General features: G+C 35.7%; 2 protein-coding genes across 2 annotated transcripts in view; both read left to right on the top strand.

Annotated features, from left to right (window-relative positions):
- Positions 1 to 3391: 3391 nt before the first annotated feature.
- LOC136797602 (protein FAM3A-like) lies at positions 3392 to 9379 on the top strand. Its single transcript, XM_067054195.1, has 5 exons — positions 3392 to 3443; positions 5602 to 5967; positions 7075 to 7215; positions 8147 to 8237; positions 9086 to 9379. The coding sequence occupies exons 2-5, from the start codon at positions 5664 to 5666 to the stop codon at positions 9315 to 9317; spliced, it is 768 nt and encodes a 255-aa protein (XP_066910296.1). The 5' UTR covers positions 3392 to 3443; positions 5602 to 5663; the 3' UTR covers positions 9318 to 9379.
- A 1113-nt stretch (positions 9380 to 10492) lies between these two features.
- Positions 10493 to 26949, top strand: part of LOC136797575 (uncharacterized) — a 23494-nt gene continuing 7037 nt past the window's right edge. The window contains exons 1-10 of the mRNA XM_067054161.1: positions 10493 to 10586; positions 11889 to 12021; positions 12496 to 12947; positions 14020 to 14250; positions 16037 to 16213; positions 16842 to 16979; positions 17929 to 18057; positions 20522 to 20628; positions 22199 to 22423; positions 23276 to 23373. Of these exons, the coding sequence (XP_066910262.1) occupies positions 10505 to 10586; positions 11889 to 12021; positions 12496 to 12947; positions 14020 to 14250; positions 16037 to 16213; positions 16842 to 16979; positions 17929 to 18057; positions 20522 to 20628; positions 22199 to 22423; positions 23276 to 23373 (1772 nt within the window). The 5' untranslated portion in view covers positions 10493 to 10504. The remainder of the gene's footprint in view (positions 10587 to 11888; positions 12022 to 12495; positions 12948 to 14019; positions 14251 to 16036; positions 16214 to 16841; positions 16980 to 17928; positions 18058 to 20521; positions 20629 to 22198; positions 22424 to 23275; positions 23374 to 26949) is intronic.

Genomic DNA, 26949 nt, shown 5'->3' with positions numbered 1-26949 from the left:
TATCATTTTCACTGGAGAGATTTTTTGATCTTAGGAGATCATCACTGTGAAGAAATTCCATTAAAATATTTATTCAATATAAAGTTATGATACAAAGTTAATAAGTGATTGAATCCAAAAAACAGCAAAAAACTGCAGAAAACAGCGTTTCTAGACGTCAATCAGCTTATAACTTTGTTTGATATCTTTTGACTGAATGATTATTTTTGAGAATATTTTTCACAGTGATGACGTTCGATGATTAAGGATTTACTTCAGTGAAAATGATAGTTATAGCACTTTTCTACAAGATCTTCATTTTTTTCTTCTTCATTTTCATCTTCATTTTTATAATCTTTTTAAAGTCTTTTTTATTTCAAATTGTTCCACACACTAATATCTTTCCAATGATACCAAAATTATAAAGATTGAAGAATTCCTTCAAAAGTTATAGGTAAATGAAAAAAGAGTGCACACTTATCGTGAATAGACTTTAATCTTTTTATCAAAATTGGCATAAAATAGCATAAAATATAAGGTCTTGGCATACTGAGCATAAAATTTGACCAAAAAGCCAGGAATTTTTCCTAAGGCAAGAAACTTTGTAGATCGACATAAAACCAATTCATTGAACTTAGTTCTAGGTCCAATCTTTTATCTAGGAATAGATTTTTATTGTAAAATTGATTTACATATATACAGATATATATGGTGATGAGCTTTATTTTTGCTCAAAATATTTATTAGAATATATGGGTTTTTGCAAAAGGTTTTAAAATTTTGTCAGCAAAAAGCTTCCAGACTGATTATTTCATAGTCATAAATTTTCAGAAAGGTTTCTTCCTGCAAAGTACATTTTGTTTCTGTGTCGCAAAAAGAAGATTTTTAAGGTTGATTTAGACTAACAAGTAGCCTAGAGGCTTAAAGGCCCATCATAAAGTGTAATGAGAATCTGTGCATTTATTATCAATAATCGAAAGTAGTCAGCGAGGCGATCCTCTGACCATAGTGAGAAATCAATTTCAGAAATTTGAAGATAAAACTTTACAGTGGATGGCCCCTAGAACGGAGGTCAAAAATGAAATCGCTCTGGTGACTTCAAAAATAGATGAATCTAAAATGGTTTTCCTCCAAAACAAACTTCAGCCTCTCTATTTTCCTTCCCAAGAGAGTTTTTTCAAAACTTTTTAAGTCAGACACATTTTTTGTTGACTCAAAGTTTAGTCACTTTTTTTCAATGGCCCCTAGAACGGAAGTTTAGAATTTTAGCAATTTCTCATGATCTACGGTAGATATCAAAATGAAATTTCCACCATAGTTTTGAATTTTGATTTCGAATATGATGCGGATAAATAAATTCGGTAAAATTTTTACTAATATACTAATGGTCGTTAGAATGGAGGTTTGTGGCCTCTAAAATGGAGGTTTTGTTGAAAGGAACCAAACCCTGAAGGAACTAAAGAGAAGTAAAAAACAGAAACTATTGACATTTTTCTCATTGGCTGATAAATGTAATAGCTGATTGTAATGAAAGTTGTCAATTTTTCTGAAAGATTTTATGATTTTGTATGATACAGATTTAAAATTGTAAATTCCAAAATTTAATAAAACCAATTTTTTACATAATGATGTCATTATCTATATTTAAAGAATTTTTTTCCAAATAAACTATGAAATTCAGCTATGGAGTATAATGTCAAAACTTTATGACGAAAGCTCAAGTCAATCATTTTCATTTTAGTCTGATACAACAAGATTTATGTTTCAGTTTTAACAGTCTTATCTAGCTGTACCTAGACCTTTTGAAAAAACCTTTTTCTTTTTGCTATTATTTTTGTATTATTTTTATATACCGGGTGCGCCACAAAAGAGTTTCTCTCTTTGAAACTAATTTTCTCGAAATCTAAAAATTCAAAAAGAACCATTCTTATTTCATTGGAAAGAAGAAAGATAGACTTAAATTTTGATGGGTCATTTATTAAATTTGGTTCATTAGATCGAAAGTTATGTCCAATTGAATAAAAATGTTACTTTCAGAAAGTGCTCGAAAACGTTAAAAATCGACCTATCAAATTTTTACTTTAAATTTGGCAATCGCAATAGCCTTTCCATGATTAAGAGCATTTTTCATTAACTAAACACATAAATTTTGAAACTGAAGGGTCGAAAGGGTTTAAAATCTTCATCAAAATTAATTTGATTTAGTTTTACCGAAATTTTCCTCAGATTTTTGGTTCTAGACTGGATTAAGTCTATGTAAGGCTGAATCTACCTCGAAACCCCATATTTGATGTATTTTTATATGAATTCTACCAGATTTTTTGGCCTTTTTCGACGAATTTTCTTCCTTTCATTGAAATTCAACCTTCCTTTAAATAACAAAAGGTCATTTAAACAGCTAATTATCATTTTTAATGACTGAAACAAAAATACTGATACATCATGTAATTATGCTTCTGAATAATTTGATAGGTCGATTTTTAAAATTTTTGAGCACTTTCCAAAAGTAACTTTTTTTTTCAATTGAGCATAACTTTTGATCTAATGAATCGAATTCAATAAATGACCCATCAAAATTTAAGTTTATTTTTCTTCTTTCCAATGAAATAGGAATGGTTCTTTTAAAATTTTTAGATTTCGAGAAAATTACTTTTAAAGAGAGAAACTTTTTTGTGGCCCACCCGGTATTCTTTCGTTTTATGGGTTGAGACCTAATCCATGATATTAGGATTGTTGAAGTTTTCGAGGAAAAATTTTTAGCATAAAATAATCATAAAATTTGAAGAAAGAGCATACAATTTGGCATAAAATCTGACTAATTTTGGCATAAAAAATCATACAATTTGGTCATTTTTTGGCATAAAATCATACTATGACAGGGATTTTTAGAGTGTGACCCCTGTAAGAGCTTTAAAGCTTTTAAAACGTAAATGGTTGACCCACTGTCAAAATTATCCAACCACTCCTTCCCCCAATATTTTGTGAAGAAATTTCCTACCCCCCGACCTATCATAAAGGCCGGTCTCCACTTTCGTGCGAAATGGGCGACTATTTTTTCTTAGCCTTTTTTCCCTGAAGAAAAGATTACATTATAAAAAAGTTTCACGCAAACAAAAAAAAGTTGAAGGAAGTTCTACATTTTTCACCCATTACGTCATTTTCGACCAATTGCTTCATTTTTTCAACCGACCAATGACCTTTCAAAAACGTCGAAAGTTTTCGCTCATGTCGCGCGAAAATGAATACTGGCCTTAACTCTTTTATTCTCATAGAGCGTTGAACGTCATCTGAAGTCTTTGCTCAGCTTTCTAAATATTATAAATGACAATTTGTAAGGTTTTGCTTTCTATAATCTTTAATTTCTTTATAGCTAGTTTAAAAATCGTTTACTTTTTTGAAAAGCATGATCATTACGAGTTATTTTTTAAAGATCTTGATTACAGCTACATACTTAAATTTAGCAGGTAAGAATATTCATAAATCGTTGAAATAATTAAAATGTTGCATACAAAGTTACCCCCGGAAAATCTGACCGCAAACTCGTTGTTGATTTTCGTCAATAATAGCTACTTGCGCTGAAGATAACTTTATCTAATAACGGGGGCGAATTTCGAAGGAAGTCAGCATCAAAATTTAGGGTTGTGTTCTTCTTTTATCTTATCGTTAAGTTTTCTGGGGAAGTGACGAAATTTTGGTTTGATTGTGGTTTTCAAAAATTGTTTCTGTTTATTTCGATAAACTTCTTAAGGTATAAACTCCCCGGTGAGTGACGGAAGATCATGATTTTCAAAACCTGTTGGGGTCAAAGCCTTAACCCTTTCTCTATCGAAAACTGCCATTTTTGGCTCTTGGGAAATTCCCCAAATCACCACAAGTGGCTATTACGCTGAACATACCTACATGCTAGCAAGCGGTCCTGGTGACTTTAGTCAATGTGATTTTTGATTTTTTTCACCAGGGAACTTGGAAATGTCATTTATTTGACAAAACCTTCTCAAATTTGGTCAAATTGACAGTCTTTTTGAGAAATTTGAAGAGAAAAAATCATTTCATAGAGACACTCTTTAAGGAATCACATGCACAGTTTCACCTTGAAAAACTTACTTCTCTTTTCTGAATCTTTGCCGGGGTGAATCTCAGAAACCGCTGTCTTTGTGGGCCACCCCATAATGAGAAATTTTCAAAAAAGTGTTCAAATTTCTAAGTTAGGCTAAGGACTTCGAAACTACATAAAAATTGTTTTTGAAACATTTGTACTTCTTAAAATAATTTTCTCAGGGGGTTTAGGCATTAAGATCCTCGAGTTCTTCTTTTATGGATCTCTTTACCTTACCCGGTTTTTGATAAGAACAAACTATATAAGAACATAAGCCTTTCAAAATATTAAGAACAAGTCAAGAACATTTAAAGGCACCGTGGACTCTGAAACACCCAACTTCATAGGAAATTGCAAAACAATTCTTGCAAAATGTTGAAATTAAGAACATTTTTCGGCTAAAGCTTCAACATTTTTGGATGTTTTATCATTCTTTCAGATGAGTTCTGTAAGGTAGTTGTAGGTGCCTTTATTTTAGAGTTTAGAAGCTGTCCAGGCTAGCGAACCGATTTGATCTTTTTCATCCGGATTTGGGATGAATAGTAAATGAGCTTTTGAGCGCACTGCTTAGCTTAAATCAAAACAACCTCACCAAAATTAACTGTCATTCATATACATAAACAATACACACATATTTAGAGCCCAATCGCTTTCGCTTTCGTTTTCAAGTAAAAAGGCAACGTGGTTTTGAATGTTTTGCCTGAACGACAATGCCAGATCGTCACATTCGCCATTGGTACTCACGTATTAAAAAAATGGCGTTTAACAGTATTCGCGTGCGTTTCATGTTAGTGACAGGTCTTTTTGGATCATCTATGTACTCACTGGGAGATTTTTAGCTAAGAGAGATGAGGAAAAAAAAAAAGAAAAAGAGGGAAAAAGTTAAACGCAATCGAAATTTAAAATCAAAAATTACAAAAGATTTGAAAAGATTTAATCTTGCTTACATTGCGTTGGCTTTGAACCTTAGTGGCGCATATCAATTTTTTTTAATATGTGCTTTTAACTTTTTTTTACTAAGTACAGGTGCGACTAATGAGTGTACTCATTAGGATGATTTAATTCTTAGTCGCGTGCGATTGATGTTAAACGTACGCGACTACTGTTAAACGCCACTTTTTTAATGCGTGAATACCAAGCTTAACTCCGTCTCTGGCTGAAGCAAATTAATGCACCATCTTCAATAAGTAGACTAAAGTTCGGTGTCGGCATTTTTATCCATTAAGACCATTCTCTCGCCTCTTTGCTTAACGCCATGCTAATTGTTTGTTTTGATCGAACAAAGTGTCGACGCCGAACAGTCTTTCGTAAAGAAGGCGAGTTATTTCGCTTCAATTATCGCGGCTACTAGAGACCTATCTCTATCTAGTGTTTTCGTATTACTCCGAATAAACGCTTCCTCCTTTTATACGCCCCTTCGAATAAACGCGCCTCCTTTATCGAAAAATTTGCAATGAACGCCTCCTTCGAATAAACGCCCCTCAAAAAAATTCCACAAAAATTAACAGATGTTGCTTTCTCTTTAGCTGAAGGTGGAATTGTTCGGCTCCTCAAACCTCTACACCAAATCAGAAAATGCTCGAATCCCATGGTAACTTGGTCACTTGTACCCCTTCACGGGGAAAACGCTGTTTGGTTAAGCGTGTTTTATCAAAGAGATTCCCAAGATATAATCAAGGAGATCTGGAGAGACATTGGTGGCTTGACATCTTTTGGTCATCAGAGGTTTAACCAATCATTGAAGGTTTTGTACAAGAAGAATCAAGAATTTTCGGTCATTTTGACAAACATCGAGGACTCAATGAATCTTTATTTGACTTTGATCTTCATGAACGCTGAAGGTGAAATAAAGGGTGGTCCGTTGTTATCCAAAGCTAGCTTGAATGTGAAAGGTACCGTCATTAAATGCATTGTTCAATGGGGCAGTGCTGTTTAGTTGCCCCTTTTTTTGTTGTTTGACATTCCATTTTATACCCATACATTGGGGTGGACAGAAAGGGGGTCGACGGGAATTTTTTGTATTTTTTCCAGGGAGTTTTATTTGAGTTATTTGTTTACAAGTACTTGGAGGAACAAGGATTTACTTGTAAAAGGAAGAAATTTTGGCGGAAAGAAAATTTGGCGGATTTGGCGGATTTGGCCAGAATCCGCCAAATTAAGTTCCCGCCAAAATTTCTTTTTTCCGCCATCCACCAAATTAAATTCCCGCCAAATTAAACTTTTTGAAAATATGATCTCTTTTAAGGTGTTTTTGCATTTTTTTTGCTGTTTTTACGCCATTTTAAGGATAAAATTCTCAGCAAACGCCAAATTAAATTCCCGCCAAATTTAGTTTTTTCGTCCATCCGCCAAATTAAATTCCCGCCAAAATTTCTTCCTTTAAGGTATTTACTTTTTCTAAGGGTGAAGTGATATGCTCGTTTATATTCCATGGGTTCGAATAAAATTATTTCCAAGGACCTAATTCAAATTTCGAGGGTGTTAGATTTTAATTTTCGTTCAGCAATAGAATCTTTTTTCCCAAGTTTTTTTTTGCTTATTTTGTCATTTTTTAAGAGGACACCCACACAATCTAATTTGTTTAGCTTTAAAAGGTCCCTCCCCTCTGTATGTCTATTAAATGGGACAACCCGCATTTGAATTAGTACAAAAGGTAAAGCTAAAACACGGATTTTAATATTTGATAGATTTCCTGTATGTGTGGGTTATCAAAAGAACATTTCAGACCAGGTGCGTTGATATAGGTGTTCTGGCATTCTCATGTAGCCTACGCGTAGGGGTCTCTGAAAGACAAGGGGTGGCAAAAAGGTTTTATCATTTATCTTTTTTTCCACTTGCAAAAGTAGCAGAAAAATATCTAAAATATTTCAAATCGTGTTTCAAATAAATCCAAGGTTTTTCTTAGGGGCGTAAAGTCATGATCAAGTTACCACGCTACTGCGACTCTGGTACATCAGATGGTGGCAATGCCGCAGTTTTTACTTCTTGGTTATTTTCAGGTACAATGACTTACAAAATCCACTCAGAGGGGTGTAATGATGATCCTAATACGTGTGGACATTCAGAAATTATTGTCAACGAGCAGAAATATGATGGCTTTGGAAGGGGAATGACTTTTGTTTTGGTGAATGCTAGTACAGGTATATCCCAGCTGACATACAGCGTGGTTTCAACGTTTATCCGATGCTTAAAACGTCCATATAACGCTAGATAAACGTTGACACAACCTTGTGTGCCAGCTGGGACATTTTGAGAGAGGCGTTAATATTTTTTTTAACCATAAGATTCAGGGAAAACACGTTATCACCCACCATAAAGCTCCACTTAGTAAAAAGACAGTACAGCTTCAATAGCATTCAGAAGGCTGTATTTGATTTAGAGACGTTAAATATTTTCTCAGCTTCACTGAAGAGCCAACGCCCCCTTGTCATGAATGTTAAGACCCGGGGGGGGGGCACTCATATGATCTGGCCTACGTCATGTGCCGCGCTTAAGGGTGGGGTTTTTCAGCATCCCAAAATGCACTGTAAGGGTGTGTTTCTGTGAGATTGCACTGCAAGGGTCGAATTTTAAAACAAATTCAAAATAATTGTTAAAAAGAAATAAGGTTTATACTTCTCGTTTGTTTGAAAAAGTTTCTATTGTCTGATAATTACAGCTGACAAGAATAATTTTCCCAGTTTTTCTTTGAAACAGAAAATTTCCCAAGCTTTTTCTTTCACACAGATTTACAGCTGAGAAATATAGTGCACTATAAGGGTTGGGTAAATCAAGAGAAAATGCACTGAAAGGGTACCTTTTCAGGCATATTGAATTGCACTGTAAGGGTACGATTTTGAAAAGCAGATTTTGCGCGGCACATACCGTCGTTTCGAAATCGAGTGCCCCCCCCGGGTGTTAAGAACATAGAAAGAACTGTAATGTACATTTTACACAGAAAACGAGTATAGTTTAGATTGTTATTGCCATATTCGAAAAATATTGCTACAAATTATTCAAGGTGATGTTTTGCGTTTGCCAAAAACGAGCTATTATGTATTGTTATTACCATAATCAAACGAAATATTTCAGGTGAATATCAGAATTGTAGATCGTTTGATTGGTATGCAGATAGTACAGCATGCCAACGCTCACTACAATGGTTACAATCGTCTCCCAAAGGGTAAGGATCAAAACACCATTATTGATATTGACATGCACCCCCTTCTCACAGATCCGGTAGGATTCTTTCAGCCAGTGGGGGTAAAAACAACGGACCAAAACTCGATGGGGATTGATATTCCCATGTTTGATCCCCGTGAAAGTTTATCCAATTAAAGTATATAAAAAGCATATCTTTGAATTTATTGCTTTATTGTGCCAATGCTTCCATAAAATAGAGTCTACTTCTGACTGAATTGCTTTCTGACGATTTATGATGACGCTTAGTTTATTACTCTACTGGGGAAGTAGATTAGGAGCGCTTGACGAGTTCGCCATTTTAATAGGCAAGCACTAAAAATCCAAATAAAAAAAGTTACTCGGAGTTGAAAGATATAATTGAAAATAAGAAGCCAACAACAGATTTTCAATAATCTTTTTTCAAAAACGAGAATCATTCAGCCAATTCGATTGACTTCAAAATTTGCCATACTCACCAATTTTGCCAAATCCACAATCTCATTGTTAAAAGATCAAAGCTTCATGGCAAATTTGTACGTCGCTACGCATCCTATTTTTACTTTCCTAAAACAACTAGAATCTCCTACAATTGAGAGCTACCATACTACCGTGCCATTTAAACGCCTCATCTAGTCTAGATCAAAAAGCTTTAGGTGTACCCCAGGCTATTTATATGACGAAAAAAGTTATGGTTATTAGAATTTACAGTTTTTGTAGAGTTTTTCTCGAGCTTATGGGACTTATTTTTAGGGTCTGCAATAAATTTAGGGCTGACGTTTACTCAAGGTTGGTATAAAAAGGCCAACAATAAAACTGATTCTTTTGTCCATTTTGTCTCAAAACGTGCAGAACAACTGTGTTTGGTGCTATTCGCGACGAAGGAACAGTCAAATATAATGATCAATGTGAAAAAGCACTCCTCCTCATCGGTGGAAAGAAACCGTTCCAGAGGCAATCAAGAGGCTCGTTTGCTATTGTTGGTTACCTTGGTGATCAGAAGCCATTATGGATTGGACAAAACATGAGTGCTCCGGGGAAAGGGCCCACCATTTTGAGTGGACAAGTCCCTTTGATTTGTTAAATTCTATGTTTCTAATTCCGTCGTAAATTGGTAAATGGAAAAATAGCTATTTATAACCCAGCTGGCACACAACGTTGTTTCAACGTTAATCTAACGTTAGATAAACGTTGAAACAACGTTGTGTGCCAGCTGGGAAGAGGATAATAGATTTTGTTATTTTGGAACCCATCCAATAAAAAATGTCACATGGTTTGTTTGAAAATACTTTAGAAAGACATATTCTAAAGATTCTCATCTTTCTTTCAAATTGTCATTTATCCTTTCTACTGACTTGAAACAGATGGTCAAATTTTCATCTTACGTGGATGACCTTTGTAAGGCGTTTAACCCTGTTCATACTACGATTTAAAGGGTGGTTCAGAAATAGAGGGGGAGCTTTTCCTATACCACCACTCTAATTGGTCTTTTTGGATGAAATTCGGCCAAACAAGATCATAACTTTTGACAAAAAAATCAGTGGCAGCCTAATGGCAAACTCGCCATCATTACGTTTGAATTTGTAGGGGTGATTTTTAAAACTAAAGATTTGTGGTTGAAATCACGGCTTCTACTGGTGTTCGAGTGTCACCACTATAATACATCATGGTATCTGTGTCTCGCGTGCACAGAACCAGCGATGTCTGGACAGCGCTAAGCGTTCCAACTTGAAAAAGGAGGAATTGCTACTTCGTAAGGAGTAGGACCCATTCTCCAATGGGGAGGACTCATATCATCATCATCAGCTGGAAAAGAAAAGCCAATTTCTCAGGGTTAAGACTTGATACTAAGTTTTTTTATCAAGCTGTAATCAGGTACTTCAATTTATAACGATTTTAAGTTTTCTTTCCTCATATTTTATCACGCAAGCAAAATTATCATTTCCTCTCAAAACATCTTGTTTAAGATTTAGAAAAAACCCATGATAAAAAATTTAAAATAATATTTGAAAAAAAAAATTAAAAATATTTTTGAAAATTGGTAACTTTATTTTCAAATTTCTATGTACCAAACAAGCGTAATAAAAAATGCCACATAATTATTGAACAGTGGTACAAGACATTAAACACGTTCAAAAACAACGATGGCAAATGCATGCTGATTGCCTTATAAGGATTATAAATACCATACACTTTCATAAACTGACAATTCCCTATAAAAGATAGACGAGTTAGCTAGTCATTCTTCTAAAGCACTCATTTGAAGCCACGATGGCACCAGGGATGATTGCGATTATCTTCACTTTATTATCGATCGGAATGCCTCTGGTTTTTGCAAGAGCTTTTATACCAGGTAAGGACATCTTCCTTATTTTCTCTTGAAAAGAAACGAAGTATTAGTGTAAATCATTGAGTTTCAAGCCCGAAGGGCTAGAGGCGAGACTCCTGGATGGGAAATGAAAGCACTTATTATTTTTACACAAACGCCAGATTGAAACTAAAGCCTATCGCTAGATTTCAAAAAATGAAGTCCTCAAAAACAAAAGAACCGTTAGATACAATCCGTCGTCATGATTATGGCGCGTTTTGGATGGGAAATAAGTAGCTTCAATTTCTCTTGCCTGAGAAAGGTTAAAGTTTCGCTTCTAGCCCTTCGGGCTTGAAACTCAATGGTGTAAATAGTGATCCTTAAAGAGACTGAAAAGTGAAAAGACCCTTAAAGGATTTGCAAAAAGAATCAACCCTTTAAGTATTCTCTTATTTTTCTTAGTATGGTAGAAAACCTTCTAGAGGTCCTTGAGGCCAGCCCTTATAAACACAAGATTGACCTTAAAATTTTGACCGGTTTGACTGATAAGTTTCTTAATGAAAGATTGTTTGTCAAAAAAAAGTGACCAAGTGTCAAATACTTCGCAAAACAGTCTGTAAAAATTCACGTCGACCAGTGGAAACTCAGGAACTACCGGAGCTTTTGACTTGTAATTTTTACCAGTGGTAGATATTGACCATATTAGACAATGTTGGTTGTAAGCTATCACCAATACCTAGCACTAGTCAAAGCCAAAAGTGCTATCCTATGTGAAATAAACGATAACAGCACAGGTGGGAAACTCGACCGTGCATCCCGAATGCAAAGTAGTTCAGAAAGTTTGGTTATTAAAAGTCTTTGATCATTCCCCTACCGAAAACAAGAGAAAATAAAGTCGTTCGTTCGTTCGTTCGTTCGTTCGTTCGTTCGTTCGTTCGTTCGTTCGTTCGTTCGTTCGTTCGTCGTTCGTTCGTTCGTTCGTTCTTCTTCGTTCGTTCGTTCGTTCGTTCGTTCGTTCGTTCGTTTTCGTTCGTTCGTTCGTTCGTTCGTTCGTTCGTTCGTTCGTTCGTTCGTTCGTTCGTTCGTTCGTTCGTTCGTTCGTTTCGTTCGTTCGTTCGTTCGTTCGTTCGTTCGTTCGTTCGTTTCGTTCGTTCGTTCGTTCGTTCGTTCGTTCGTTCGTTCGTTCGTTCGTTCGTTCGTTCGTTCGTTCGGTCGTTCGTTCGTTCGTTCGTTCGTTCGTCGTTCGTTCGTTCGTTCGTTCGTTCGTTCGTTCGTTCGTTCGTTCGTTCGTTTTTTATTAAATATTGATTCAAACACCCGTTTCTTCATTTTTCATTTTTCATTCAGGTACATATTGTAAGATTGATGATGTGGAGTTTCACCACAGGAACACCCACATTATATCTCAATGTACATATTGTACATGCAACGAGACAACTGAGGAAGTATCATGCTATAAGTGGTATAAAGGCCCTACTGAGTAAGTAACACCATATTGTACGTTTTTTTCTTTTTGAGAGTGGGTAAATCCACTCCTTCGAAGGGTGCTATTCAAAAAAGAACCAATGATAACCTTTTGAATTTTTTTTGGCCGTAAATTTAGGATCGATAAGCAAAGTTTCCAAAGTTTTTCTTTTTTGACACTTTAAGTCAAAACATATTCATTTAGGTTTTAATATACCGTATTTAATTTTCAACAATTTTTTAGGTTTAATACTCTCAATTTGCTTAAAATTCAACAAATTCAGGCTCGCCATTGTTTTTATTGTTCGTCATTTTTGAGTTTCGCCATATCAGCGAATGGCAACAGCTTATATTGGGAGCTGAGAGTAGGTGTAGGTGCTCCATCTCGGCATTCAAACTCCCAGAGGTCTATCACAAATCTCACTACCGGCTCCACCGAGAGCCCCAAGATGAATATACTTACTACACAATTATCACTTGTCTTTCACAGAAGCAGATTGCAAACTCTATGTGAGAATTGTACAAGTTTACCTGTGGAGACAGATTGTTCGTACTGTGAAAACCCATCCAATTCATCTCAAATCGTGTCGTCTGGTCAATCCCTTACTCTTGCACTATCTGACGATTGTATTTCATGTCAATGTACGCTTGAGGGGAGTATCAAATGCCGTTATCACAATTCTACTATGTGTGAAGGCTTGTCGTGTGACAATTACATCAAATATCAAATTCCCTATATTTCTTGTGATGATGGTTGCACAGACCCTGCAACTGGCATCCAAAAACCTGAAGGCAGCTGGATCACAAGTGAAGGTGTCTCGTGTGACTGCTTAAAAAGTCACGTGACCTGTACAAAATTTGAGTTTATTGAGAGTTATCTTTTTCTTATCAAGTGCGATCGCTGTACCGTGCAAGATTATAAAGAACAGTTCTATGAAAAAGGTAAAGAAATTCATATTCTTATTCGGAAACACACGAAAAACACGGGGCGTTTGCCACCAGTTTCATTGTTTAAATTCAAAACTGGTGGCAAACGCCCGTTGTTTTTTGGGTGTTTTCGTATGAAAAATTACGTCATGAATATCAAGAATTTTCTTATTTTTTTGGCATTTTTTAGCCTCATTGTTCTTATAGAAGAACAAGAAGCCGGAGCGGCGTGAAGGTCCAGCTGACGTGGCAATAACCGAATGTCGTTCGTACCGGGTTCCTTAAGTGACGAAAAAAAATTTCCTTCCCATCCTCCACTCTGAGCTTCTATTCTTTGACACTTTCTTTGTATTGTTAAGTTTTAAAAGTTTTTGATGCATTTCCCGAAATTTCGAAACTTTTGTCACTGATGGGATTCGAACCCACTATATACAAAGCACCTATGATTAGAACGCCAGCGCCTTAACCACTCGACCATCGAGTCACAACTGCATTGAGGAGTTCAAAGTTCCTTATAAACATGGTATTTACTCCAAACTCTACCCGGGAGCTAAAACCCTAACCAGGGGTTAACTCCCATCCCCAACCCTAGCCCTAACCCTACCTGAAACAACCCTTTAATCTAACCGAGAAATTTGACTCTACTACCAATTCAATCCAAAACATAGGTCAAACATCGCGCGGGTCGGCGGGGCAAAAATTCTAGATCGGCGGTTGGTTTAGCCTGGACTTGTTAATTGATTGCGCGCACAGGCCCCGACAAAGACAAAATCTTTTCGATCAGTTGCTTTTTAAAGGTCCATTCTGCTACGCGCTGGACCAAAAAGAGTGTGATCAAATTTATGTATTCTTTAGACGATCCTATCGTCTAGCACATTATCACTGAAAAAGGGAATAAATTTAAAAATGAGTTTAGTTCGGGGCAGAGTAAACAGTGGCGGAGATGTTTACGTTTGTTCCCGTAAACCGCCCTGACGCCCTGACTCTGCGCGTATATATATATTCCCGCGTTTACTGACCCTCTAAAATGGACGATAGCATCGTCTATGTATTCTTAAAATCCAAGCTTTAATTATTCTTTTTTCAGATTGCCTTTACAATGGACAAATATTAAAACATGGAAAAACGAGTCCTGTTCAAATTTACAACATAATGGGATGTGCCAGTTGTGTTTGCTTTATGGGAGAAATACAATGCAAATCAACAGGCTTCTACACTATTGGAACATTCCCGGATATATTGAATTTTGGTTTTTCGCACACGTGCACTAATGCAGAGGAGTGCAAGGCTTTAGAACAAAACAATGACATCAAAATATGTAAGTGTGCTTTAAGGTAGTCAAGCAAGCTAGACAACTAGTTCAGACATTGTAGAAATAAAGCAAAAAGTAATAGAGGGAACAGTATACAGGCTTTTAGATAAAAAAACATATAAAATTTTTTAAGCTTTTGCATGTTCTTAACCTTATTTTAATCAGGAGCTGTCTTCCACCACCCTGGCGCCTTTTTGCTAATAGCTCACTGAAAAACTTTTTCAACGCCCTGAAAATTTTGACTTTTTTTATAATCTTACTAGCAACATGTATACCAAATTTTACCATCATACATTTACTAGATCAGGTTTTAAAAAGTTTTTTTTTTAATTTTTTTGTGTAGTCATGTCATAAAATCCAGCTAAAACCCTGTAAAATCTCAAAATCTTAAAATTAGCTTAACTTTTGATGTAGTTATCCAATTGACTTCAATTTTTGACAGCTTTTAAGTATCTATAAGATGTTTCAGAAAATCCTGAAAATCTTTTAAAAAATGATGATGTCTTTAAAAATGGCGTCATTCATTTCTGAAAAAATACTTTTTGCACAGATTTTAAACGCAAATTGTATTGGTATGTTTAATAACTAGCAAATTTGTTAAAGATATTTTTTTTGGCTTTTAGAAAATCAAAACAGAATTGAAAAATCTTTAACAGCTAAACTTTAAATGCAATTTTAGTAGAGGGTACTTTTTTCACTGGACATCAGCGGTAAATGTGAAAATGCCGTCACTGTCTTTATGATGACGCCATAAACCCAATTTTTTTTCAATTAATTCCTTTTATGCTAGAGAACATTTCTGCTAAGTTTCAAGTCCATGGCGGAAAACACCATCCGAAAATTTTATAAATTTTCTTAAAAGACTCAAACTATGAAACAAATTTTACTTTCTATACATCCCCACGCCGAAATCATGTTCCGACCTGTCACGGTGAATAGCAATTCTATTCAGCGCCCAATCAAAGCAAAGAAAAGTAACCATGACGACAATCCAAGATCTTGGATTAAGTTCAAAGTTGATATTTTTATTCGCGTCGTTGAAAACACAACTCAAAAATAACATCAACGCTTTTAAAATAAAGTCAGCGATAGAGACAACAGGTTGGTCTATAAAGCAGGGTAACCAATTTGGCTAGGTTGTGTGGTAGCTCTTTTTGCCCAATAAATTTGGCTTTGAGACCAAATCAAACCACAAAAACTATTATTCTCCCCAATTAGATATCGTTTTAAGGTGTTTTGAGGGTGTAAAAAGTGAAAAATATTTTCTTCGTCGCCCAACCATGGTGGGCGACTTTTTTTTCCAAAATGTTGGCCCCCTCACTCAAAATGGCTCGCCGGGGCTCATGAGTGCGGCCGCCATCTTGTATTCCTTCCTCTGAATCTTTGAAAAATTACAGACCAGATCATATTTTATTTCTAAAAGTACAGAATATTTTTTGATCCCTAAGATTCTAACAGAGACTCAAAATGAAAATCAGAACAATGGGTAATCTCTTAACAACAAAGGATAATTGACCTTACAACTTAGGGATTCCACACCTTGTAAGGGAGCATCTTTGATTCTCTATACAGTGATTATTGACACATGTGTGATAGAATTTCTACACTTAGTCGTCAGAGGTTGATATAATCTTTGAAAACTTGGTCTCTGATACTCAGTGTAGTCAAGGACTAAACGGTGAAAAGTTATTTTATCTTAACAATATTGAGCGAGAGGAAAGCTCTATTAACAAGATCTTACGAAGGTTTGGTTAAATAGCATTCATTTAGCATTTTGTCATTATTTTTTTAGTTTGCAGTAGAAATCCAGCACTGGCTTCTTGCACTGGAATTTATGATTGGAAAACAGATTACTGCCAATTGAATTGCTCACAAATAGGAGAACGCCCGTCTTACACGTTGATTGATAAAACATGGTGTGGCAGCCTTCCTGAACTCCGAAAATCTGATTGCGATTCAATGTGCCCAGGTATAAATTGTCACGTGATATACTTTTCAGCCAATAAGATATAATTATTTCGATAGTGAGATAGGGATACTACACGAGGAATCGCCTCAAATCAAAAGTTTTCTTTTAAGATGGCGGAAAAATACGCCACTTAACCAAAGCCACTGACCTTTATATATCCCTGGACCAAGCTATATCCGCCATCTTTGTTCGGAGTTTTTTTTGGAATTGGTACCCGAGAAGAAGCCATTACAATGTTAAAAATTAACGTCTAGTGGTGCTACATCATCAAAAGTATTCCAGAAAAAGTAGATCTAGCGCTCTCGATGCGTTTTCACCGCTATTGAGTAGTGCCGCCATTAGGGTACCAATTTCCAAAAAACTCCGATCAAAGATTTTTGGTCAAAGGCGTCAGCGTCTCAAACCAGGGATTCGCGGTTCGAATCCCCGCTCCTTCTAATGTTCCGTTCAGTTCATAGATAGCCCAGCCGGCTCTGGCCGTGGACCCCGTGAAAACAATCGAAAGACTGTCTAAAAGTCCTAGATTACTGGGCTATCCACGAAAAATATCGACTCTAACTTGGTCCAGGGATACAAAGGTCAGTGACCAAACCTGGCTAATGTAATAGGATGTCATAATCTTTCTTAGATCGGTTTGATTATATGAAGGAGTATGGCTCTGCTTTGGTATCATGTAATTCCACAGATCAATTGATTTGGAAAGACCAACTTTGCGATGGAAAACAAAACTGTATTAACGGTGAAGATGAGCAGGACTGCCTTGCATGTAAGAGAACACGGTCCATTGATGAGTTTGAAATCCCGAAGGGGCTAGAGAGGAATCTTCAATCTTTTTTAAGCAATAACAAGAAGCCGGAGCGGCGTGAAGGTCCAGCTGACGTGGTAATAACCGAATGTCGTTCGTACCGGGTTCCTTAAGTGACGTAAAAAAATTTCCTTCCCATCCTTCACTCTGAGCTTCTATTCTTTAACACTTTCTTCAAATTGCTAAGTTTTAAAACTTTCTGATGCATTTCCCGAAATTTCGAAACTTTTGCCGCCGATGGGATTCGAACCCACTACATATGATTGGAACGCCAGCGCCTTAACCACTCGACCATCGAGTCACAACTGCATTGAGGAGTTCAAAGTTTCTTATAAACATGGTATTTACTCCAAACTCTACCCGGGGGCAAAAACCCTAACCAGGGATTAACTCCCATCCCCAACCCTAGCCCTAACCCTACCTGACGCTACCTGAAACAACCCTTTAATCTAACCGGGAAATTTGACTCTAATTTGACTCGATCCAAAACATAGGTCAAACATCGCGCGGGTAGGCGGGGCAAAAATTCTAGATCGGTGGTTGGTTTAGCATGGACTTGTTAATTTATTGCTCGCACAGGCCCCGACAAAGACAAAATCTTTTCGATCAGTTGCTTTTTAAAGGTCCATTCTGCTGCGCGCTGGACCAAAATGTGAAGTCTTAAATTTGCCGCACATTTAGAAATATTGTGTGAAAACCACGCATGACACGTGCTTAAGATGGGACACAAGTGGTTTGATCTCTCATCCAGGCGTTTCGGATCTAGCCACTTCGGGGCTTTGAAATCGATGATACAGTCTTTATCAGCCTATTTCATAGGATTCGTGCATTTTTTTACATGCTACTTAAAACTTCAAATCAATTCGGGATTTATTCTGTATTGATTCTTGAATTTCAATTCAATTTTTAGATTATTGTCCATATGTATATGATAACTTTGAAGTGCTATGGAAATCAGTTGGTGCGGGAGAAAATTTCGAAACCCAATGTGATCAGATCCCAATTTTAGCCACAAATTTTTCACAATACGGATTGAAAGGTAATGAGTGGTTTCACCGATTTCTCTTTTACTGCTATCCCAGCTCTAGCACACAACGTTGTTCCAACGTTCATCGAACGTTATATGGACGTTGTGAACATTAAATGAACGTCGAGAGAACATTTTGTGCTAGCGGGGATAGTTTTTTACTGCTGCCCGTATTTTTTGCGGGCACAGATTGGGACGAAATTGATTTATGGAAAAACAAAGATATACCATAGGATGGCTGAACCTTCTCATCCCCTGGGAAACGTTCTTGACGCATCTTCGTGATCTTTCTGCTTTTTTCTGCGTTTTTTCTACGCAATTAACGTCTATTCCACTTTGCGACTTTTTCGAATGTTTTGAGTCTAAGTTTTTGGGCCCCAAACATTCGATTTTTTGACGTCACTTTAAACTTTCGAAGCTCTTGCAGTAGCAAAAAAATCGAATTTGCGTCAAAACACTTAAATGGCTTCTATTTTTCGAAAATCTTTAAAGTGGAACTCACTAAGAAGCGGAATGAAAAATTCCGGTTTTTGGTGAGGTACTCGCTACGGGCATATCTACAAAAGTGATTTTTTTATTGCTGCGTACAAACTGCGTATAAAAAACACAGAACGGCACTGATACTGCGACCGCCTAACAAATTAAAGCGTGTCTTTTTCCATCATAAAGTGAAAAAAGGTAAGTCTCCCCAGGAATGAGAAAGTTCCGCCATGTTACAACATTAACCCTATTCGCACTAGGGGGTGGCTTTTTCTGTTCGTGGTTATGTTAATAACTCCTGAAATAAGAAAGCTTTAGACATGAAATTTTCTATAAATTCCTAACTTCTACTTTACTTCAAAAGGAAATAGTTTTTGACACCTAGAAATTTTCACACCTTGGCCATGATGACATCTCTGACAGTAAGGTGTCATAAAATTTGATACATTTCCCACTGCGATCTTTAGAGCGAGGGGCAAATCACTAAAATAAATCTCGTACACAATTTTATAAATTAAAAATAAATCAAAAATAAATCAAAAATAAATCAAAAATAAATCAATAAATCAAAAATAAATCAAAAATAAATCATAAATCAAAAAAAATCAAAAATAAATCAAAAATAAATCATAAATCAAAAATAAATCAAAAATAAATCATAAATCAAAAACAAATCATAAATCTCGTATACCATTTTTCGAGTGATGTTTAAAAATCGGGGAAATCGAAAGTCAATTTTTGTAATAAGTGCTGTTCCTTATGTGTACAATTTAAACACAGAAATTTGTTTTAATGAAGGCTGCTCAAAATCGGGTTTGGAAATGTTTGATTTTAGATCCCTCAAAATCCCGCCATATCCCGCGTAAGCTCCCTCGAAATCGGAATTGGAATAATTCCCGATCAGGAAAGAGTAGTGCTCTGAAATTTTCACTGGATATCCGTTTTATTGTTCTGTATAGGATAAAGGAAAAATCCTATTTTTAAACTTCATTAATTTTTCTTCACAACCAAAACTGAGCATTTTTTGAATTCGATAAATCCGATTAAAGATCGCCGTGTCCAGTACAAAATTATTTCTTATGTCAGATACACGGTTTTTATAATAGGACCAAACTATATAAGAACATAAGGCTTCGATGGCCAAAATGTTAAGAACAAGTTAGGAATATTTTAAGGCTTAAAGGCAGGTGCTAAAATCACCTGAACTTTTCGGAATATGGACAAAAATATTCAGAAAGGGGTGAAAAGAAGAACATGTTAAGAGCATTTTTAGGCTTGAAACTCAAAAAGTTAAGAACATCCGAAGGCTTCAAAAATAGAACAAAGGAAATTTTCGATTTTTATTCACTTTTGTCATGATGAGTGACGTCATCAAAAAAATTATTTTGTCAAAAGTTAACTTGCATGACAAGGATCTTGTGTGTCGAATTTCATCCATTCAAAAAAACTATATAGATCAAAAGTTAAGAGATGGTACAGGAAAAGCCCCCTCCCCTAGTTCTAAACCGCCCCTAAAAGCCTAGTATGAATAGGGTTAAAATCGTTTTTTTTCCTAAATGACCGTTATCTGTCTCTATACAAAAGGAGACCCTATGTCTAATGCATAACGTTAAACCATATTAGCGATAAATCTTTTTAAAACGAGGCTAGAAATGATTTTATGCATTTTCAGCAAGAGGATTGTGTAATGGAAAATTTCTGCAATTTCTTTAAGGTCCTTTGTGGTGTTGTACAGAATTTTTTTTTGGGAATCTTTCTGGGACACTAGATTGTTTAAGAGTATTAACTCTCATATTTCTTGTTGAAGCTAAGATTGGGTAATCTGATCTAGGCGGTAAGTTACTGGGAGCTGAGAGTAGGTGTGGCGCTCCACCTCAGCATTACATCTTCCAGGTCTAGCGCAAATAGAAAAGGGGATAGATTCCCTCACTCCCGGTTCCGCCGACAGCCACTATATAAATATACTTACTTACTTACTTCTTGTTGAAAATTTTAGGTAAAGTGTCAAGGAGTTGCACAAAGTTCAATTACACTAGTGAGCCATTATGGGACAACCTTCCAGATTGTGGATGTACTATAGATGGATTTCCTAAGCTTCTAACGGTACAGTATACAATCTATCTATACCTTCAAAGGTTTTGTTTAAAGGGACACAACAGTACTTGCGAAATTTGTAAACAAACTGTATGCAGCGGATACAAAATCAAAACAAATGTGACATGTCAAAATAAAAAATCAAACCAAATATGGCTAATTTTTATTGTTCAATTGTTTTACAAGTTTGTTTTGGACACGTGATTTTCATTGTTCTCTTTAATGACACGTGGTTCGCGCAATGTTTTCATTTTACTACTGTAATGTCCCTTTAAAGAAAAGAGTGATATCGTTTGCTTATTCATCAATTTTAATTCACAAGCTTTTTCACATTGGATTAACACAGATGTGGAGCAAGATTGGTCAGAAAGAGGAAAAGAAAAGCAGTTTTTTTGCTTATATCAGCATTATCTAACAATAGGAAGTCACTGTCCTAATATGAAATATGTGTCTGATATGAAACGGGAATACTTATGTAAAAATAAAACCTTTAAAGCCAGTAAATCTTTGACGAGGCTCAGTTATTTTCATTTTTAAGTCTATAGTTACATCATTATTCAACCCTGGTATACTCGACCCAATCCCTTTTATGTTACACGCTTTCTTTATTATAAGAACGGTGTTTTTTTCAATCCACCATGGATATTCTTAGCTTTTTGTGGTGAAAAATCATTCTGAAATATTCTGACAATATTCTTAGGTCTGGATCAAATCCCAGCCAAAAAATCTAACATGCAATACACCTTAAAGCAAAAATCTGCCATTTTTGTTAAACCAATTAGCTTTTGCTGGATAAAAATTAGCCATACAATGGTAAAATCCTCTAAAAATGGCATTTTTAGGTTCTGTTGCCAAATGATGGTGGTGTTCTTACCCTATTAAAAACTTCAAAAAAATTGGGTGTTCTTGAAAATAAAATGCGTACTTGTCACAATTTCAATTAGAATATCCATGAGCAATAGACAAGATACATATCTCACTGCCCCGGTGAGAGTTTTTCCCGCAGTGGAGATGAAAATTTCTCTCAAAATCTCAAGGGGGATAGAAACTCTATTGTTCCAAAGTCCAAAAATTTAGTAGGGATTGTTTTGGAGTGTATTTTCAAAGTAAAAAATAACCAAAGTCAATTTCCCAATGGAATTGTAGAGTAATTTTCCCATTGGGGACATAATTTTGGCCAAATTATCCAGTAGCGCTTACTAAATCCCAACGTGTCTATGACACGGGGGTGTCAATAAGCTTCTTTAGATGGAAGTGGTAATGAACCGGGGGTTATCAAGTGTGCGAGATGACGGGTATGTCCAAGCCAAAGTTTGAAAATCGACCCTTAGAGAGACTGAGTTTAGAAAACTTCAGCCAAAATTTTCGTCTAAATTTCAAGAATTTATGACCCTTTGAGGGAGCCGATTTTTGATTTTGGAACCCTTACAGAGGTCGGTTATTGAATGGTTATACATTTTGAAGGACTTTCGAGAGTGTGAAAAAGGGGCCCTTAAGACTATCACATACCCGGCAACCATTTTGCCTTAGCACCCAATCCCTGATGGGGGTGCTGAAAACAATTTGATTTTCTTTCTAGGACGAAGAAGATATGACTTATGAATTGATGGATGCTGATATTACGCTTGTCCATCAGCATTATAACATCTCACCAAGTAGCATCCAACATTTCAATGTTATAATGCAATACCTTAATTTAACCCTGAAAATGCTGAGACATGATAATAGCTCGGAAGGGAATTTCGTTTATCAAACTGAAGAATGGCGTAGAAAGAATTATCATTTCATAGATCATATGATGAAAGTAAGTACAATGCAATTTATTATAAAATAAATCTGCGCAGAAACAAAAAAAAATCTTTTTTGAACGAGACCATCCTATTGTCTACACAATGTCACTACAAAGTGGATAATACCCCCATCCAACAGACCCGGTGGGATTTTTCAGCCAGTGGTGTTAAAAATAAAAGAACCAAAACTCAATGGGGATTGATATTCTTACTTTTTTAAAGGCTGGGGATTTGAATTCCATTGTTTTGAGCCAGAAAATTCAGTGGGGAAAATATTTTGCAAGGAGGATTTGCTTGTCTGATTGTTTTCAACGGAGACAAAAATTAGAGTATAATTCTTCCACTGGTGACGATATTTTCACCAATTTTTCCAGTGGGAAGGGGTCCCAGTTGGTGTGTGAGAAGGGGATGTCATAATTGAAATATGAATTAACAACTTTACTGAAAATTGACCGGTTCCTTGGTACCATTGGAAAGCTATTTATATACTCTTTCTAAAACATCGGGTTTATGCCCCTTTAAATCAAGTGACCAGGAGCTATAGCCTCAAGTCTGAGGCTTGATATTTTGGCTTGTCTTGGACGCATATACGTGTCCCTCGTGGTCTAAGGGTTAAGGGTAACATAAAACATTTTAAACTCAGGCAACTGTTGTTAGTTTACAATAGCTTAGCGGAAATTTCAAACTTTTGCTCATAACAAGGATCTTGTGTACCTTTTTTCATTAAAAAGAGTAACTACTGTAAGATCAAAAGTAAATGAGTTCTAATAGCCCCTGGTTTTTAACCGCTCCTAAAAGCCTAGGGTTAAGCTGCATTACTTGACTTTTAATTTCTTTCCTTTTATTCAACATTGCTTTACCTATAGAGCATTGCAGTGATGTCACAGTCTCCAAGGTTTTGTGTGGAAGAACAACATAAACAGATGGATTATATTTTCTTGACATTGATTCCTGCTTATAAATTGTAAGTTACACGTTTTTTTAATTTCGCCTAGCGAAAGTATTACGATAGCCTTTCGCGGCGGCGGCGGCGGCGGTGTAATAAAAAATTTAGAAAACGAAAGTGTTTCATACAGTGGACGGACTCACTAAGCTTAGTTGAAATAATAATGTTAGGTAACTCACAAGTTCGTGTAACCACGACCCTTTTCGCGCGTTTTTTGATACTGGGCCTGATATTGTAGAGATTTCGCGCGTTTTTTGATACTGGCCTGATATTGTAGAGATAATAAGTTAATGAATGAGTTATTATAAGTTGTATCATTAGCTCCACTGTTTCAAGCGCACAGATATTTTTTCGTCATAAGAAACTATCTGTACGTACAACGTGAAGCCCATATTTTTCAAGTGTGGGCTATTTCTTGTAGCTGTGCAATTCCAATTCATTTAAAGCAATACTTTTTAAGCTGATTAACAATCCAAAATCTTATCCATCAAGAAGACATAGTAAGTATAAACCTTTCAACTTTGCTTTGCCAGGTCCACATAGATTTATTTATCTAAAGGATCTGTTTGAAGCACCTTTTTTGCCTACACTTTTTTGTGATTGAGATTTTTTTTTTTGCCATTCTCAGATTCGTTCACTGCAGTGAATCTGATTGTGGTTTTTTTTCCCGCCCTTCGGATTTATGCGCGGTTCTCGGCCACTGAATCTGATTGAGGCAACCCGTGGCCAGGGCAGGTTGTCATCCTGTGCCTGCGACCGATCGAGCTTGTACGTATCGACAGCTCTTAAAAATTCAACTGCATTGTCAGTTAACAAATACAAAGAAAACAAAACTTTTACAAGTATATTTTTGAAGAAAATATATATTTTATTTATACTAATACTAATACTTTTTACTAGATACTTTTATACCATAACTCAGTTAGCCAGTTTATCTGTGTTTGTGCTTGAAGATGATATCTATTGCATTATATCGTGCACGCATAGGAAGCTTTGCTTTTACAGCTCAAAAAAACGTGAAATGTATTGCTAAATCTATTACTGTTGGTTCCGACTTTTCCAATAATGCATTCTCGAAACTTCTTAGACCTGTTCGTTTTATAACACTTTTTACCCTGCTATGTTTTGCAATTCCAAAATCGTTTGAGCTAACTGAGCTTAACACACCTTTAGATTTTCTTAATCTTTCAAGAAATGGAATTTTTGTTCAATATCCCAATGTAATGGGAGATGCGAACCTTATTTTTTTCAAAGTAAATTACACGCTTTTACTATCAGGTGATATAGAACTCAACCCTGGTCCAAGTGTTCAAGGTTCATTTCATCAGGGCAACAGTAAATTTGGTCAGACTGCGGGTATACAATGTTCCTCGAATTGTTTTTTTGCCATTTGCTATGCTAAGTTTAGAAAACTATCACTATGGGAAACTCATGATTTGGATTACGTTTTAGAACAAGGTGATTTGAATTTTAAAAAGTTGGGTATTACAGGGCAGTCCCCATACATTGAACAGTTTTCCAAGACCATTGATATAGGAGATAGCACTTGTGCACTAAATTTCAACATTTTTGAAGGCTTTTTTGAGACTGGTAATATTGCAGTGAATTTTGTTCAGGAAGAACTCCTAATGCAGCATTCTGGTGCAGTTTTAGTAATAGCTGGAAATTGCCTAGCTGTAATGCACTACAACAAAAAGTATTTTCTTTTTGATCCACATAGTAGAGATTCTTATGGTCATCAAGTTGAAGGGGGCATTGGAACTTCAGTTCTTTTAAAATTTGACAGTACACAAGAAATTAAGCGATATATAAGGTCAGAGTATAGTAATACCAATCTTTTTAACATCATTTATCTAAAAACTGATTTTCACAATGAGAAAGATATAGAAGGTACAATTTTAACAAAAGTCTCACGCAGACAAATAAATGCTTCTGTTAAGAGGTATCGTGAAAAAATGAAAGGTACTGAAAAGCATGAAAAAGAAAAAAAATCAAAACGCATACGACGAGAATTGAATAATGGATCAGAAAAACATGAAAATGAAAAAGCATCAAAACGTATGGGACGAGAACTGAATAAGGGATCAGAAAAACATGAAAATGAAAAAGCATCAAAACGCATGCAACGGAAACTGAATAAAGGATCAGAAAAACATGAAAGTGAAAAAGCATCAAAACGCATGCGACGAGAACTGAATAAAGGATCAGAAAAACATGAAAATGAAAAAGCATCAAAACGCATGCAACGAGAACTGAACAAAGGATCAAAAAACCATGAAAATGAAAAAGAAAGAAAGAGAAAAATTTACAAAGCTAACAAGAAACTTCATGTAGGAAAAAGAGTTGAGAACTTCAGACAGAAAAAACAAGAGGGTCCTTCTTACATTTGTGTAATGTGTAACCGCAGCATGTTTAAAAGATCTGTGATAGGTTTTGATGAGCAAAAGTACTCATTAATTAACTTTGAAGAAATAGAAAATTTAAATCCTGTAACTTCCTTTGATGGTAACTTCTATGTATGTACAACCTGTCATAGTAAACTAATGAAGGGTGAAATCCCATGTCAGTCTGTTTCTAACAAGCTTCAAATTTTTTATCTCCCAGATAATCTAAATGATATACGAAAGCTGGAAAGAATTTTAGTGGCTCAAAGAATTTTATTTTCAAAAGTCATGATAATGCGTAAAGGAGAATTCCCTAAATGACTTCATTGATCTCTTGAACAATGTAAGAGTAGGTGAATTGGATAGTAATGATGAAAGTATGATTAAATCTAGACTGATAACACGAGAACATCCTGATTATCCAATAGAATCATTGCATTTGTTTGCAGAAAATGCTTCAGTCCATCTTCACAATATTCAAAGATTAGATACTCTGCCCTCGGAAACAATAAATGTAGAAGCTATTGACGTTTATCCAAGGGATTTTACTGAATCTCAAATTACCAAGGTTAAGAACCTGCCACTTAACGATACAGGTGGCTTATCAGTTCTATTTGATTTGAAAATAGGGGCAAGAGTAATGCTAATTAGTAATATTGATATAGAGGATAGGTTGATCAATGGTCAACTTGGAACTGTCACTGATGTAAAATTCAGAAACAATAAAGCAGAGCTAATTTATGTTAAACTAGACGATGAAACGGCTGGAATAAAAGCTCAAAGTAAAGACCAATATGCTAAGGCCACTGAAACTGTTCCCATTGAAAAGAGTGAGGTAAATTTTCCCTTTGACAAAAAAAACCCGTACACTTCACCTATTATTTCTCGGACACAATTTCCTCTTAAGCTAGCTTATGCTTGTACAGTGCACAAAGTTCAAGGATTGACTTTGGATTCTGTAGTCGTTAGTTTTGACCTTGAAAGGCAAAGAAAGTTCAATGCTGGTCAAATGTATGTTGCAATGAGCAGAGTGAAAAATTTAAATAGTTTGTACTTTACTGGTCAATATCGACGTAGTGCTTTTGTCTGTAGTGATAAAGTTAGTGAAGAATACACACGATTGCGTCAGAACAAAGTTGAAAGAGTTGCAGATATTATGAGGTGCAGTTCTAATTTAATTTAAATGTTTGCCTATTGAATGTAAGATCTT

The sequence above is a fragment of the Clytia hemisphaerica genome, unplaced genomic scaffold, assembly GCF_902728285.1.
Source record: "Clytia hemisphaerica strain Z4C2 unplaced genomic scaffold, Clytia hemisphaerica genome assembly, whole genome shotgun sequence".
Lineage (NCBI taxonomy): Eukaryota > Metazoa > Cnidaria > Hydrozoa > Leptothecata > Clytiidae > Clytia > Clytia hemisphaerica.
Note: the sequence above shows the minus strand (reverse complement) of the source record. Positions and strands in the feature narration are given on the sequence as shown.